Source organism: Phalangium opilio, unplaced genomic scaffold, assembly GCF_054372755.1.
Source record: "Phalangium opilio isolate 3A_F unplaced genomic scaffold, DU_Popi_V2 ptg000075l_1, whole genome shotgun sequence".
NCBI classification, from domain to species: domain Eukaryota; kingdom Metazoa; phylum Arthropoda; class Arachnida; order Opiliones; family Phalangiidae; genus Phalangium; species Phalangium opilio.
Genome location: NW_028324184.1, coordinates 1,059,005 through 1,074,200, shown reverse-complemented (window position 1 = coordinate 1,074,200; position 15,196 = coordinate 1,059,005). Strand labels below are relative to the sequence as shown.

At 36.6% G+C, this 15,196-nt stretch overlaps 5 protein-coding genes across 5 annotated transcripts; 2 read left to right on the top strand and 3 right to left on the bottom strand.

Moving 5' to 3' along the window:
- Positions 1–83: 83 nt before the first annotated feature.
- On the bottom strand, positions 84–2,098 carry LOC149658672 (uncharacterized). The gene is made up of 4 exons (XM_089844260.1): positions 1,957–2,098; positions 1,821–1,893; positions 1,475–1,684; positions 84–1,038 (listed from the first exon to the last, which is right to left on the bottom strand). Exons 1-4 carry the CDS (start codon positions 1,968–1,970, stop codon positions 202–204), a joined length of 1,134 nt encoding a protein of 377 aa, XP_089700386.1. The 5' UTR covers positions 1,971–2,098; the 3' UTR covers positions 84–201.
- On the top strand, positions 2,050–7,192 carry Rubicon (run domain Beclin-1-interacting and cysteine-rich domain-containing protein rubicon). Its single transcript, XM_089844257.1, has 15 exons — positions 2,050–2,148; positions 2,444–2,509; positions 2,603–3,579; positions 3,986–4,040; positions 4,099–4,149; positions 4,211–4,255; positions 4,471–4,551; positions 4,623–4,683; positions 4,752–4,965; positions 5,037–5,110; positions 5,185–5,249; positions 5,332–5,632; positions 6,144–6,391; positions 6,462–6,534; positions 6,598–7,192. The coding sequence occupies exons 3-15, from the start codon at positions 2,671–2,673 to the stop codon at positions 6,653–6,655; spliced, it is 2,235 nt and encodes a 744-aa protein (XP_089700383.1). The 5' UTR covers positions 2,050–2,148; positions 2,444–2,509; positions 2,603–2,670; the 3' UTR covers positions 6,656–7,192.
- A 679-nt stretch (positions 7,193–7,871) lies between these two features.
- On the bottom strand, positions 7,872–9,527 carry LOC149658670 (serine protease inhibitor swm-1-like). Its single transcript, XM_089844272.1, has 4 exons — positions 9,396–9,527; positions 8,799–8,846; positions 8,549–8,731; positions 7,872–8,462 (listed from the first exon to the last, which is right to left on the bottom strand). The coding sequence occupies exons 1-4, from the start codon at positions 9,430–9,432 to the stop codon at positions 8,284–8,286; spliced, it is 447 nt and encodes a 148-aa protein (XP_089700398.1). The 5' UTR covers positions 9,433–9,527; the 3' UTR covers positions 7,872–8,283.
- Positions 9,528–9,871: 344 nt separating this feature from the next.
- Positions 9,872–11,237, bottom strand: LOC149658669 (rh5-interacting protein-like). The gene is made up of 6 exons (XM_089844263.1): positions 11,050–11,237; positions 10,897–10,935; positions 10,668–10,835; positions 10,448–10,600; positions 10,182–10,358; positions 9,872–10,121 (listed from the first exon to the last, which is right to left on the bottom strand). The coding sequence occupies exons 1-6, from the start codon at positions 11,087–11,089 to the stop codon at positions 9,958–9,960; spliced, it is 741 nt and encodes a 246-aa protein (XP_089700389.1). The 5' UTR covers positions 11,090–11,237; the 3' UTR covers positions 9,872–9,957.
- Positions 11,238–12,115: 878 nt separating this feature from the next.
- On the top strand, positions 12,116–14,990 carry LOC149658668 (U2 small nuclear ribonucleoprotein auxiliary factor 35 kDa subunit-related protein 1-like). The gene is made up of 10 exons (XM_089844258.1): positions 12,116–12,256; positions 12,328–12,419; positions 12,477–12,573; positions 12,636–12,744; positions 12,814–12,879; positions 13,152–13,187; positions 13,250–13,368; positions 13,759–14,028; positions 14,089–14,198; positions 14,269–14,990. Exons 1-10 carry the CDS (start codon positions 12,225–12,227, stop codon positions 14,964–14,966), a joined length of 1,629 nt encoding a protein of 542 aa, XP_089700384.1. The 5' UTR covers positions 12,116–12,224; the 3' UTR covers positions 14,967–14,990.
- Positions 14,991–15,196: the final 206 nt, after the last annotated feature.

Genomic DNA, 15,196 nt, shown 5'->3' with positions numbered 1-15,196 from the left:
TTGTGGGTGGAGTCAAAATTTAAGCAGACTAAGTTTCTCAATAAGTATGCGAGAATGGATACGGAATTTGCTACGTTCCACATCCGTTTTTGTTTGTATTTGATGAGCTGCTACTCCTTTTAACTATAAAAGGCGGGATAATTTGAAAATAAGGACAGACTTAAGTTTTTTTTATTATCAAAATTTATTTTTATTTCGTCTTTATCTTTTTCTATCATTCATTCTATCTTTAAAATTTCCTCTCCCTTTATTAAATTCTCGCCCTCTTTCTCTAGATCTTGATCTATCCCTAGAATATCTGTTTCTATCCCCGTAACTTTGAGGTGGTCTGTAGTTGGAATTTTGTCGCTGCAATCTATCCCTAGAAGTAAAGTTTTTCTTCTCCAATGAGTCCATTCTACTTCTTTCATCTCTGGGGTCCTTTCTATCCGAGTATCTTTCATTTCTTCTCTCTCTGGATCCATCTTGTCTTCTATCAAAAGATCTGTCCCTAGAATTCTGTCTTCTATTTTCATTATATCTTCTATCTCTTAATTCATCTCTTGGATCTGTATTTCTTCTGTCTAATGATGACCTCTCCGTTGAATTTGCTCTGTTTTCAAGTACATTCCCATTTCTAATACTTGTAGAGGCTCTAACTGGTCCAATAATTCTATTTCTCTGTCCATTATCATTACTTTGGGCATCGTATTTGTCATAAGCGGGGTCGTGTTTTTCTAGTTTAACTTTAACATCAACTTTTTGGGCTTTTTCATCTTCGGAAGAAGAAGTAGTATTATCATCCGAATCAGAACTACTTGATGATTCCTTTTGTTTCTTATTCTTTTTCCGGTCTTTTTTCTTCTTTTTCTTTTCCTTGTCTTTCTTTTTCTTAGATTTCTTTGCCGGTTTTTCTTCAATTTCGGATTCTATCTCTTGAGGAACTTTAGGCGCGCAACCTTCCTGATACAATGCCTTTGTTATTTCATCATCATCCTCTCTTTCTTTGGGGGGTTTGTAATTAGAAACATGATCAACTCTGATAATTCTTCCGAGTATCTTCAAATTATATGGTGGTTTTGTTCAGTGGAAGTGAATAAATAATTTTAAGTATAACCAGAAGTGAGATGAGACTAGAAGTACTGAGCTAACCAAATTCTTAATTCACTTGGCGAAAGTGAATATTCTTGATAAGACACCAACGGTTGGCCCTCTAGTAGCGGTTTCTGAATTTTCCCTCCAAAACGTGAGACGCTCACGGTGGTAGACGGCCGAACTAGATTCAAGGAGCCGCGTTTGTGTTCGGCCGCTTTAGGTTGAGGGGAAGGGGGTAAGAAAGTTTTTGGAACTCGACCAATTTTTTTCTCAGTCTAGCGTAGGCGCGATTGAAGCGGAGTAAAATCCTCAAATTTGTTCACTAATGCCAGGATCTATTACCAATGCTAGAGCCCTTCACTTCTAGTCTCATCTCACTTCTGGTATAACTAGAGTCTACCTTAATTCCATTTAAGTTGTCAACAGCTAGAACAGTGCTCTTCTGATTTTCGTAACAAAGGAAACAAAATCCTTTTGATTTTCCACTCTTTTTGTCCCTGATTAAGTTTACATTGACAATTTCACCAAATTGTGAAAAGACGCAGATGATATCACCTTCTGTTAAGTCATAAGGAAGCCCGCCAATAAAAATCCACGCGCTATCTTTGTACTGAAAATAATTTATAATTAAAATAAGTTCAAGTTTCTAATACGATAATAGACTAATGGCACCCCATGTTATTTCCCCACAGAGCTTAATACAGTCGAAGGCAGAGGGCTGCCAAGTCCCTATTAGAAAGCCTAACCTGATCATGCCATGTTCCTTTGGTACCCAATGCAATTTCACGTTCATTAAGTTTTGTGATATTTTTAACATTTCTAAAATTAGAAAAAAAAGGTTATAAAAATTTTAATTTTAGTTAATTAAATCGTTAATCTCACGTTAAAGGATTCATTGTAGCGAAGAAACTGTAATCTGTAGATTCATGAAAATTGGGAAAGCAGACGACAGATAATGACAGGTGTCGTGTCAAAGGTCAACCACTCGCGTCATTACTTTAGTCTGGCGGCGGCGGCGGAACGTTTCATGTTTCTATAGTTCCAAAGTATCTTCGGAAGATAAGAATCCAAACAGTTAAGTATATTGTTCTTACATTCCAATTGTGTTGTTCTAACATCATGGGGTATGGGTAATCTAAAGATAGTCCGCGTTAAGAGTTCTCCATGGTTTTAACTTCTAAGGTTAGTTATATTTCATGACTTAAGCCTTGGCTAAATATAGGGGCGCAGTCAGTAGTGACGGGCTGACGGGCGACTGCCAAATGTTTGTTAATTTCGAGTTTTTGGAATTTAATTGCTTAAAATTTGCTAAATAGTTCGAGTGTATAAGCTATGAAAGTAGCCTAAATGTGTGAGTTTTTAAATTTAGACTGGATTCAATCCGTTTTTGTTATTGGGTTTGTTGACAATTGTCACATTCCACCACAATCCTCAGGTAGGTTATGTATAATGTGTGGGAGGATGATAGTTTAGCGTATCAGGACTAAAGAGGGGGGTAAATTAATGAAAATTTTATACTCTCATTCAGGTTTTAGGCAAGTTAAGCCTAGAGAAAACGTAGAACGTTGGAATGAGTGTAATTGGAATGATAACAAGATGCAGCAAGAAGGGGAAATGACTGTTAGTGTCGCTTCTTTAATGACGGAGGATTCTTCAAAACAAAAATTACAGAGAAGAAGTTGTTTAAGACGAAATGTTAGACATAAATCTTTAGAAGATAGTTCTAGCACAATTTCATCTTCTCCCGATGCTTTGGGAATTTATACTAAAGTCTCCCATGATGATTGGTCCAAGAAGTTACGTTTACACCAAGAAAATTCCCAAAATGATGACCAGAAACTTACTCCCGGATTAAGACGTTCTCATAGTGAACCGTCTATCCCATCTTGTGATAAAGAAAAAATAGTTATCCCAGAAAATTTTAAAGATTTTGCATCAAATACTAAGCATCATGTTGAAAGTACAATAGCTACTCAAAGTGCCGATGTTTGTGATAGTTCTTTAGTCGAGACTGTAAAACCTAAAAAGATTATACGTCATATAAGGTCGAGATCTGATGTTCCAGTTTCAGTTTTAAATAGCGAATTATCATGTAGAGTTCATCAAAATGGTTCAAAAGATGTTCTGAAACCTTTACCCGGGAGAGAAATTAGCGTAGTAGCTACTCAAAACAATATCCAGGATAAATTTAGGAGGAGGAGTTTGTTAGAGGATGGATGTTGTTCCATTGTGCCTCAAACTGAATGCTTTTTCCCTCAACCTCATAAAGGACAAAGTTTAACTAGTTTCTTATCATCCGAAGACTTCCATACTTGCGCTGAACTTGACAAAGAAAATGCGCATTTTTATATCTCGGAAGCTCTCATAGCGGCTGTAGAACAAATTAAATGTAATCAATTATTAAGAAGAGCTGATGAAGAAAATGAAGATGAAAGTGATGAGGAAATTTGCCATTTGAAACAACGTATTAGGTTACGTAGAAGAGAAAGGCAGAGGCAAAGGGAGGCGAGTTTTACACACTAGGAGTATTGATAATGCATTTACAATGCAGGAGGTGAAGCTACTTTGTACCTCAATTTGTCTACCAAGTAGCCAGATCTCCTGGTGTATGTAAATGGTATCAATCCTCCTAGCCTTGTCCGAAAACTGTAACGGGGAGCCCGTTACAAGAGTTCACCACTAGGGGGAGCGACATAATCGATACCAGGGATCCCCGCTAGACGGCCCAGGAAGCTAAACGGTAGACCTGTCGTCTGCTCGAGAGCCGGGATTGGCCGATCACTGGGGGCCCGTCCGGGATTTGAACCCGGTACCACTCGCATCCAAAGCGAGTATCATACCCCTAGACCAACGGGAGCCCGTTACAAAACTATGTGTAGATTAGAGAATTTAATCAAAATTACTTTTATAGAAGTCAATTCAAAAAAATCTGAATCTACTTAGTGATGGTCGTACTGATACTGGTAGTAAGTTAATTATGGTAATTAACGTAATTATGATAGATTAATTCGTATCAATTATTAGCAACTACTAGTCAAAGCGCATCATCACCTCAAAGCTCGGAACATTCCTATTGTAAGATTAAAATCGTGGCTTCGTAGTTAAAATAAACACGATTAAATATAATTATTTGTAGATTCTAGTTCAGGAACTGATGATATTGACGAATTAGAGTTATCTAGTAAGGTTCTAATGGTGGAATTCATAAACGTCGAACGCAACGCAATTCAGTAAAGGCGAAGGTAGGACGTCGTACGCAAACGTCTGCCTTTTGCGCACGACGCCCTGCCTTCGCCTGTACTAAATTGCGTTGCGTCCGACGTTTATGAATTCCACCTTAATTAAGTCTTAATACTTTTTTTAAGTTAATTTTAATTTTAATTGAATGTCTTAAAGCAGCTACGTGTAGTAATACATCAACCTTGAATTCTATTCAAGAAAAAGGTTTATCATTATCTATGGCTTCCCTTTACTCTGGTAGTAATATAATCGTAATTAGTTTAATTTTTTTAATTACGGCTTTAGTTTTAGTCATTTAATCTTTTTAGACGCTGATGTAAAACGATTTAGGTCTCATAGCCATGATAATGATTATGTCATGGTTTCAAGGTATTCTCCGTGCGTTTTTTTCTTTCGTCGCAATCATTTTATAATTTAAATGTTTAATTAAATTAAAGGGTTTTAGCGACTCCCGAACCTCCTCAAGTTCCAGTTTCAGCCGAAATAGTAGCCCTTTGTTTGCTAAAAAAATTTACAGAGAAACAACTACCAAAAGCTTCTGATTTGGAGTGGTTAGTATCGGAGCAGGATGCCCCTCAACGTTTACTTCCCTTACCCGATTCTTGGCCAATTTCCCCCGATGATGTAGATGAAGAAGTTAATCCACACAGGGTAAAGTTTAGTTTAATTGAGTTTAAGGACTCAGTTTGGGCCATATTGTAATGGGGAAATGTAAATTTTAGACTAGACTACGTGGAACTCAAGATTGGGCTCCTCCTAGAGCTCAAATTATATTTAGTATTCATCCTGAGTCTAGGTACGAGATTAAATTGCGATTAATATTAATTAATTAATTCTCCAGTTAATTTAATGAAGATTTTCATTCCGTAGTCGTAAATTAATTGTAGCGAAACAGAAATATCGATGTGCAGGATGTGGCATGAGAATTCAGAAAGGTTAATGATGAAAATTAGTTTTTACATCAAAAAATCAAAATGTATAATTTAATTTTATTTTATTTTATTTAATCCTCTTTAGGTTACATTCACAAAATTCGTTTCTGCAAATATTTAGGGAAATATTTTTGCCATTGTTGTCATAGTGATAGTACGGCAATTATTCCTGGTTACGTTCTACATCGATGGGATTTTAGGCGTTTTCCAGTATCAAATTTTTCGCGCGATTTATTGGAAAGAATGGATGCCGATCCTTTATTCAATATATCGGCTATTAATAAGGATTTATTTAAAAAATCGCGGCAGCTTAACTTAGTCAGACAAAGCAGATTGCAGCTATCTTCCTTGAAAAATTATATTCGATCTTGCAAGAATTCTGAAGGGTAACAAATGCAGTGGTGTGCGAGTCCCGTTTTTTCGGTTTCGAGCCGAGTCCGAGTATCGAAACTAATTTCTTATCGAGTATCGAGCCGAGTATCAAAAACTCTTTCGAGTATCGAGTATTTAGATAGGTCAAATTTTGGTTCTTTCGAGTAATTATCGAGTCTCAAATATTGACTTGTCGTGTAGCAATTTTGTAAATTTCTTGAAAATAACGAACGAAGATGTTCAATTATCTAATATCGAACTAGTACAAAAAGATTGCTAGTGATCAATTAAACATTGAACAGGTGATTTTCAAAATAAATGCTCATGAACTCATCGTCTGCTATAGTTGTAAGCCTCGGACTCGAGTATTTGTCGAGTATTTAAGATGTTAAAAAGCTACTCGAATCTTTCTCGAGTATCTCAAAGTGTTGTTATCGAACTTAACGAGTACTCGCACACCCCTGAACAAATGAGGAAAGAATTAAGCGGAATTCTTTAATTTAATCACGGAATATTTGTTCTTAGATTAAGGAAAGATCTCGATAGTCTTCCGTGTCATTGGATAACTGAGCCGGATATCTATTCCATGCAAGATTTAATTCAGATTAAAAGTGGCCGAATGGCGGAAGAACTACAAAAATTAACTATTAACTGCGCCAAACATGTCTTAAATTGCCATTCGTGTAGTCTACAGGGTTTCATTTGCGAGATGTGCCGGAATTCAAACAAAATTATTTTTCCGTTCCAGTTGAATAAAGTTATTCAGTGCAAAGGTATTATTATTAAACGCCGCGCCGAGATTAATTTAATTTTATTAAATTAAATTAATGATTATATATTTAGAATGTAGAACCTGCTTCCATAAAGAATGTTATATACCTAACCATTGTCCCAAATGCGAAAGAATACAAATGAGGTAATATATTGGAAAATTCTTAATTCTTAATTGTTTATTTGAAATAATTAATTTTGGTCGCAGGAAAAAGAAACTAGAAGAAGAATCAGCCCTTTTTAGTAGCAGTGATGATGAAATTTAAAAGAAATTAAATTAATTAAGATCGTAATTAACTCTTGACAAAATTAATAACAACTCGGAGTCGGTAGTCATACAAAATTAAATAACGCAAAAAATTTTATTTTATGTTGTTCTAAAATATGATCGTGTTGGGTTTTATTTCCATTAGAGTTTTGGAACATTAATTTAATTTATATTAAATTAAATTAATTAGGTTCGAGTTGGTTTAGAATGGAATTATTGTAAGATCTCTCTATGTAATCAATCTCTTTAATTTGCAGTCATTTTTTTTTTTTTTTTGCTTTTCCCAAAGATAAGAAGTTTAGGGGACTTCTATACTCAATATATATATTTATAGTTAAATTACATTATAGATTTTGTTGATTAAATATATATATTTTGTTTTAAAGGATTTATTAATTAATAAAAGTGTAATTTGAAAATATTTATGATTAAAAAGAAAAATACAGACTGTGCCAATATGTGCCTGACAGTCAGTTTATATAACTAATAAAATTGACCGAAGCAATTTTATAATAAAAATTTCTTTAATTATTTATATGTTCTTTGAATTTATTTAATTTAAAATTTTTTAACAATATTTATAATTGTAGGTGGCGCTGACTAAAGGTTCCCTCATTGGCGCGGTAGATTAAATCTGTCGTCGGTTTATTCCGCGTGGCCTGCGCGCGTATAAGTTTGGTAAGTAATTTATTTCCCTAATTTTGTCTATTAGTGTATTTTAAGTTAATTATTAGTTAGAAAAGTAAGATTGATTGTAGTGGATCATTTTAGAGGAAGTGTTTTAGAAAGACAATGATTGTATTGTACATCTTTAAGTAGACAAAGGAAAGTCTTTGAACTTTCATGACCGAGGCTTAGATGAAAAGGGACAATCTTTTGTAATATAGGCCTAGATATTTAACGACAATCACATTTTTATATAGAGAGCTTTCAGATGGGATAGTAGTACGTCACACCCTCCTAAGTCTTACCGCTGTTCTGGTAGCCATATTGGGTGGTCTCGGCTATATGCCTGCTTTAAACCCACTAATATGTCAGCGTAAATTATGTCACGAGACTCAGCTCCTCCTCAAGCTGAAAGTAAAGCTCTCTATTCATGATGAAAAGGAAGTTATCACGATAACTTTGATATATTAACTTAAATATGCCTGTTTAAGTTTAAATCATAGAACTTTGGCGGAATGAAATTTATTGCGAATTAGCATCACAAGATATAGAAGAAAAAATTTATTTGGGGAAATTCCATTTTTTTTAAACAAAAATTATTGAGTTTGGTTAGTTTTCAAGGTTATTCACGTGTCGAGTCATAGACCGTTCCATTAACAAAACAAAAATGAGCTTATGGTTGTCCTCCAGTTACTTTTAAAGAGACTATCGTCTGAAGCAAAGGTTTCCCTTTGGGCAGTTAGCTGGTTCCTAAGTTGGTAAACGTAGTCCGCGTGTATTTGATCGCGCCTTCCATTGCATCTTGAAAGCCGAAGACTTCTATTGGGTCTCTGTCATCGAGAGAACAATGGAAGGCAAGATCAATTAAGAAGTAGACGGTAATATACTAGCCGTACTTGAGCGGATAGACGCTTTAAAATTATTCTAGCAATTCAACCATAAGCCCATTTTTTATTTTGCTTATATCAAAATGGATTTTGGTCTATGTAAGCATTTCTCTTTGGGTTCGCAAACGCCGTGGATTCGGCGGAAATCATCGTCGCATCCGCACATGTAGTGGCAATAAGCGCAATGAACCAGTTCTTTGCCACAAGCGTCACTGCATACGCATTTGAAAGAGGTGTTCTCGGGACACGTTACTGCAAAATGATAATCTCGATTAAAAACAATCCCCCGAAGTTTTAGGAATGTATAAAAACCATAAGAGTAAACGATGGCAACTTGCCTGGGCAGTCTTTCGTTTCGATACAAGTACCATCCGGGCCTCTTCTGTAACCCTGTTTACAGAAACATCCTTGTTGACAAAGTAATGAACAGGCTTCCGGGGGATGGGTGGGACATTTGTTGGTGCAGTTATTGTTGCAGTTCCAGAACTCGGTGTTGGCTTCTTCGCATTTAGGGACCACTCCTGTAAATTGATAGCGCTCGCGTTCAGTTACAGTAGGATATTACTAAAGAGGTTTAGGGTAATTTACCAATGAAATTTACCAGGACAGTGGCCTGAATTACCGTTGCCAAAACAGCTTAAATAAAAATGTATCGTACGAATTATTAATACCAGAAGGGGATAATAGAAGAAGGATGCCACTCTGTATTATCTTAATACATTAGTTATGTAACGTCATTCTTCCCAGGCTCCCCCTTTTAGTTTGCTTTCCCGCTCATCAAAACTACAAATGGGCATCGCACCGTAAGGTGAATTCTTTAGTTGTTTGGCACTAAATCCCCAGCAATCAACCCACAAACCTTGATTGTCTTGACGTGGGACAAAAATGCACAAGCGCATGCGTCTTGACAAATGTTTAAACGCTAATAGAGTAATGATGAGGGAACTATTTATCGTGTATGTGATTCGGTTTAGTAACCTTGCTCTAAATGTTCCGATGTTGGGAAGAGTGACGTTACACTTACCCCGCTTTGTGGTACACTTCTCTCGAAGAGAAGTATTATATACTTCTGTTAATACGAACACAACCTATAGAGACCAGAAGGAGATACGTAGAACGGTCTCACGTTTCTTCTTCTTTAAATTAAAGATGTACAATAACGCGATAGAAAAATTGTTCTCTTACCAATGGCAACGGCTGCAGCGAGAATACACGTCTTCATAGCGAGCTTAATGTTTAACTATTAAGTTTAAGAGATTGTGTTTCGCATCGTTTATATACTGTTTTATATACAGGGGGACGGGAACACGCGCGTTTTAGTAATTTCTAAATATTTTGAAATCGTACCTTTTCTTCAATTGTTATTGAATTTGGAGACGGACTTTTCATTTTATTTATGACTCGTGATTAATAACTAGTTGCTTCATCGCTGGCTCTTGTGTCTAAGTGCCCCCTTCTAGGAATTTCCGGACGGTATTGAAATTCAAAGATAAATTTGTGAAATAGATCGGGCTACATTTCTTAACTAATCTGGAATTTTACCCAAGTGTTTTTGGTATTTTTATGGTCTGTTAAAATATCGTTGTTGTTGTTTCGAAATAAACTTGATTAAATCGATTTTAGGCTATGAAATATTTATTAAATTCTATATATTGAAACACTTTTTTTTTCAAATTGAATATTGATATTTATTATTATATAACCAAGTTAGGTGTACATAAAAAATAGTTGATTTAGTTTATTATCTTTAGACTTTTTGGGGGCATAAAGCGTCGGGTTGGCAAGTTCCATTGATACGGCTGAAACCCTCATTGCACGCGCAACCATACAGACATTGAAAGCAATTAATCTGAGACTTTTGGCAAGAGTCGTTGCAGAAGCAAGAGTAACTTGAATTCTCGGGACACTTTACTTTAATTAGAAATAATTATTCCATTGAGAATTCTCACTCGTTTGAGATAATGAGTTTACCATCGCACTCTTCAATGGGGATACACCGATTGGTTTTGGGATCTCGCTTAAAGCCTCGTTTGCAAGCGCAACCTTTAACGCAATACGCTAAGCAAGCTGTTCCCGCGTCATCTCCCGTCGGGCAATTGTCATTGCAAGGACTGCTGCACTCATTGTAGACCTCGTTTTCAGTGCAATCTATATGTAATCAAAAACATTTCATTTTGCTACAAACACTAACCGAAATGCGCGAACAACGTAGAGAAATTCATGTACAATTCACATACTGAAACAATTAGATTCAGGAACGCAAGTGCCATTAATGCGCTTTAAACCGGGTTTGCAGAAACAGGAATAAAATGTTTGCGCGCATCTGACATAGTCCTCAGCGCAGGAATCGGTACATCTCTGTCCAAATACTTGGTCATCAGGACACTTAACTGTACATAGCGAACAAACAAAAAGTTATAATGTTGTAAAAACATTAATGAAATTGCTGAAACTTACCAGGGCATGTTTCCGTTGGTACGCATTTACCGTTACTGTCTCTGCTGTAACCCGACTTGCAAAAACATCCTTGGCCACATTCCTTGGTACAGGCTTTAGGAGGGTATGTGGGACATTGTTCGGAACATTTATTCGCGCATTTGGACTCGGTGTTTGGTTCATCGCAAACTACAAAACATGGTATTTAATTATTAGTTTACAATTATAACTTACAAGTACCTAAACTTACGAAGTGGTGTTGAAGCCTGACTTTGCCATACGAAAGTACCTGGTAAAGAAAATTAACATTTTTTTCGTTAGTTGACCAACTAGTCAAAAAACTCGCGTACTTTTTGAACACCCATAAATTCGAAATTTTTTCTACGATAATGGTAATACTTACAAAGTACAGTCGCCAGTACCGTAAAAACTGATGACTTCATTGTAAGCTGAATAAAAGCGAGTTGGTTGAAACTCGCTGTGATAATATTGCGAGAGAGACAAGCTGTTATATACCGTTGTTACGAGAGAGAAAAGTATTGGAATAGAAAGTAAGGTCGTTAGTTGTTCACACCTTAAGCGTTCTCTCCCCCTCCCGTTTCATTATGACGTCGCAACAGAGTCACTACTAAATGTCAACCAATCGGAGACAGTAGGGGAAACGAAAGGATAACCAAGAGGCGCGTAGCATCTGTGCTATACAGATACACACGTGTGCAAGTTAATGGAACGCTTTCTATTCCCGTACTGTTTTATCTACATGTATTGCGCCAATTTTGACATCGAATACCTGCTGCTCAAACGCCTGTTGTTGGGTAAATACGTGGCGATATAAAATTTATACAATGGATGGGGATTTCCCCGAAATTATGAAAACTATATACGAAGCTTCCTCTGATAATCATAACTCAAGTTTAATTTTAAAGACAATTTATTAAGACAGAAGTTTCCAGGGTACAACAAAATAAGTGTCAATGTGAACCAATTATTTTTGAATTTCTACTTTGAAATTGCAGCTAAGCTTTTCGCCACCCAAAGTGTACTGTCTGAAAAACTTGTCGGGTACGCGGTTCAAAAACTTCAAAAGAAAATTACGTGTGAATGTAGATATTCGTTGACAGCAACAGGTTTTCCCCATTATATGATGAAGGAATAGGTGTGAAAACGAAATTTACACGATACAAGCTGGGTTTTTTTTTAAATTTGCCTCTAACATCTGCCGATTCATTATAATCCTCTTTAGAATTCCTCATCCTATCATAAAATAGACGTTAAAGTCTATAATAAATGAACACCACTTTAGAATAAGCAAAAAACCATAAGTTTACTTATAATAAAATCAATACCATGGATAAATTGTCAATTCTTATATCCTGCGCCGCCGCACTGTGTACTTATAAAGCTGTCTGTTAGTGTTTCTATACTCGGGAACTTCACAGTGGATCTTATTCGGGCGGTTACTGTTATTAATGATGCGTACCATACGGTTTTAATTATAAATTAGTTAAAATTCCTTTTAACGTTTAACATTCACAGTGTTATAGTTATAGCAATATTGTAAAATACGTACACGCAATTATGACTGAAAATAAATCTGAAATTAAATTGAGGTTCGTAAAATTCTTATACCGAACCGGTATAAGGTGGCAATAAGTTTTAATCTTAAAAAATATACGCTTAGCCATAAAAAGTACCGTTTATTGCTGAAAAAGAGAAAACGCAAGTTGAAGCGGCAAAATTTAGCTCGACAAAGGGATGAAAAATTTGAGCAAGGTTAGGAAACATTTAAGAAACATTGAATCAGCTCTTATACTAATTGCTACACTGTAGAATTACGAAAATTGGAAAGTTCTCCTAATTATCAGAATCGTAAAGAGGCTGAAGAAATTGAACAGAGAATTAAAGAAGAATTTGAAGAACGCGAAAGGTATATCAAGGTTTTTAAGTGTTGAGAGAATATGATTTTTATGCGTGTCAATATTGACGTAGACGAAGACTTCACTATTTATGGCTGCAAAGGGAAGATGAAGCTATGGCCATATTTAAAAGGCGGAAAGAGCACGAAGAGCGCGTGAAAGCTCAGAAAGAAGAAGCCGCGGTAGTTCAATTAGGCTTAGAACTTGTTCATCACGCAATAATGTGCCATTTTAACTTTTACGCTATTCAGAGAAAAGCCAGGGAAGATTTGGAAAATCTTGAAAAGAAAGAAAGGGATGAAAAGAAGAGCAAGGAGGTGATGTTCTTCATCGAAAGAGATATATCCATTTTCAATATTCATTTAACCGTTACAATAAGTTACCTAGTTTTAAAACTGTCCTTATCCTTAACGTTGCATACATCCAAGTTTACTTACGGGCAAAGATTGTATCTTTTTATTTAGTTTTAAGCTTACAAAAGCTAGGTTTCAGAGTATGTTTTAATGCCTAAATTCTTTCTATCAGTATCTCATTGACGATCATAGTTTGACAGTATTTTTGCTTCTTCAATTGTTACTTTTAAATATAGGATGCTCTGAAAGACGTCATTAATAGTCTACCCGAGGTATTCTTTCAAATCTTTCAGTTTTCTTAAGTTTCTTCTTCAAATATCTTATTTAATTGAAGGGTAACGATACTAACGAACCTTGGCATAATCCTATTATACCATCACGACCCGAAGTGCCAGATAACAGAGAAATATGTGACTTTTACTCGAAAACTGGCGCCTGTCGTTTTGGTGATAGGTAGGCGTATCTTTGTTGAAACATAGAGACTATAACCCCAAGGAGTGGAAGGAATGCCTCAACTTGTTGCCCCTTATTCCGGTTTTTCCTGGTACAAGGCGACTTCCGCTAAACAAAATTAAACGGGCCGGAAGCAACATCATTATTTGCGCTTGTAGAGCGGGGGACCTGCCTCAACTTGTTGCCCCTTATTCCGGTTTTTCCTGGTACAAGGCGACTTCTGCTAAGCAAAATTAAACGGGCCGGAAGCTCTCATGTACCAATTTAGGAGCAACATCATTATTTGCGCTTGTAGAGCGGGGGACCTGCCACTCCTTGGGGTTTATAGTCTCTATGGTTGAAACAAACCCACGGGGAAAAGGCGTAGTCAGTCACAAAGTACTCGTTTAGATGTTCGCGACAACATATAAGACCCGAATCGAGTCTTACCGTTGTTCTGAAAGGCATGTTCACTCACTTTTGTATGGAAGAAATGTTCCACGATGAATACGACACTGATATTGCCTTGGAATTTGAGGAAAGCGACGTCCACCAATATTTTCTCGATTTCTACGACGATGTTCTACCGGAATTCAAGAAAATTGGGAAAGTTATACAGTTCAAAGTTTGCTGTAACCAAGAACAACATTTGAGAGGAAACGTCTACGTTCAATATGAAAAGTTAGAAGACTAGGCCTACTATCCTCGAGCAAAGCCTGATGAAACTAACTATATTTTAAGGGAAAGCGACGCTGAACAGGCAATAAAGGTTTTTAATGGTAGATTTTACGGTGGCAAGCAACTAACGTGCGAATATACTCGCATTGATTCGTGGAAAAAGGCAATTTGTGGTAATTGTTTTAGGTACTATTTCCGATAGTGTATGGTTTGTGTTTAATAGGGTTTTGTATGTTTATCAAGGACTCTTTTTCTCCAAACGTTGTCCAAAAGGGCGGACGTGTAATTTTTTACACGTTTTTAACAATCCGCGTGGTGAATTCAACGCGGCTGATCGCGATTTTAGGGAGTGGGAATCGAGTAGAACAAGGACTCCCGGTACTAGCTTTAGAAACGGTTCACAATCGGTTAGGGAATCCAGATCCCCTGGCTCGCGTAGTAGTAGTAGTAGTAGTCTTAGAAGATTTCAATCACAAACCCAAAGAAATTCACCCCGAAGAAGCTCTAGAAGGTCACGCTCACCCAGGACCAGGTCTCCTTTGCTAAAACGCTCGAGAAGATCACGTTCTAGAACACCGCCTCTAAGATCTAGAAGATCACGTTCTAGAACACCGCCTCTAAGATCTAGAAGATCACGTTCTAGAACACCGCCTCTAAGATCTAGATCATGTTCTAGAACACCGCCTCTAAGATCTAGAAGGTCACTTTCGAGAGATTATAGTAGGTCACCCCCGGACTATAGAAAATCATTATCAAGATCACAGTCGCCATTATCAACAACGAGATCAAGTAGAACACATCATAAGAGACACCGGAAAGATTCGAAATATGTCAGGGAAGATTCCAGAAACAAATCATCGAGAAAAAGGAAAAAGTCCAAAAAAAAATCGTCCTCGTCAAGTCCCAATGTTGAATGGGTTGAAAAATCCACTCTCAATTGAAATAAAAATACGTTTTATCTTGCATTTAAACTTCATTTAACTAATAAATCAAGAAATTTGCAGCTTTGTTTACCCAACCCTGTTCCCCTTACTCCCTTAATTGGAACTCGGCAACGTGGCGAGACTAAGGCTTAAGGTAAAACCTTTGTTGGCGACAACGTGGCGAGACTAAGGCTTAAGGTAGAACCATTGTTGGCGGCAACGTGGCGAGACTAAGGCTTAAGGTAGAA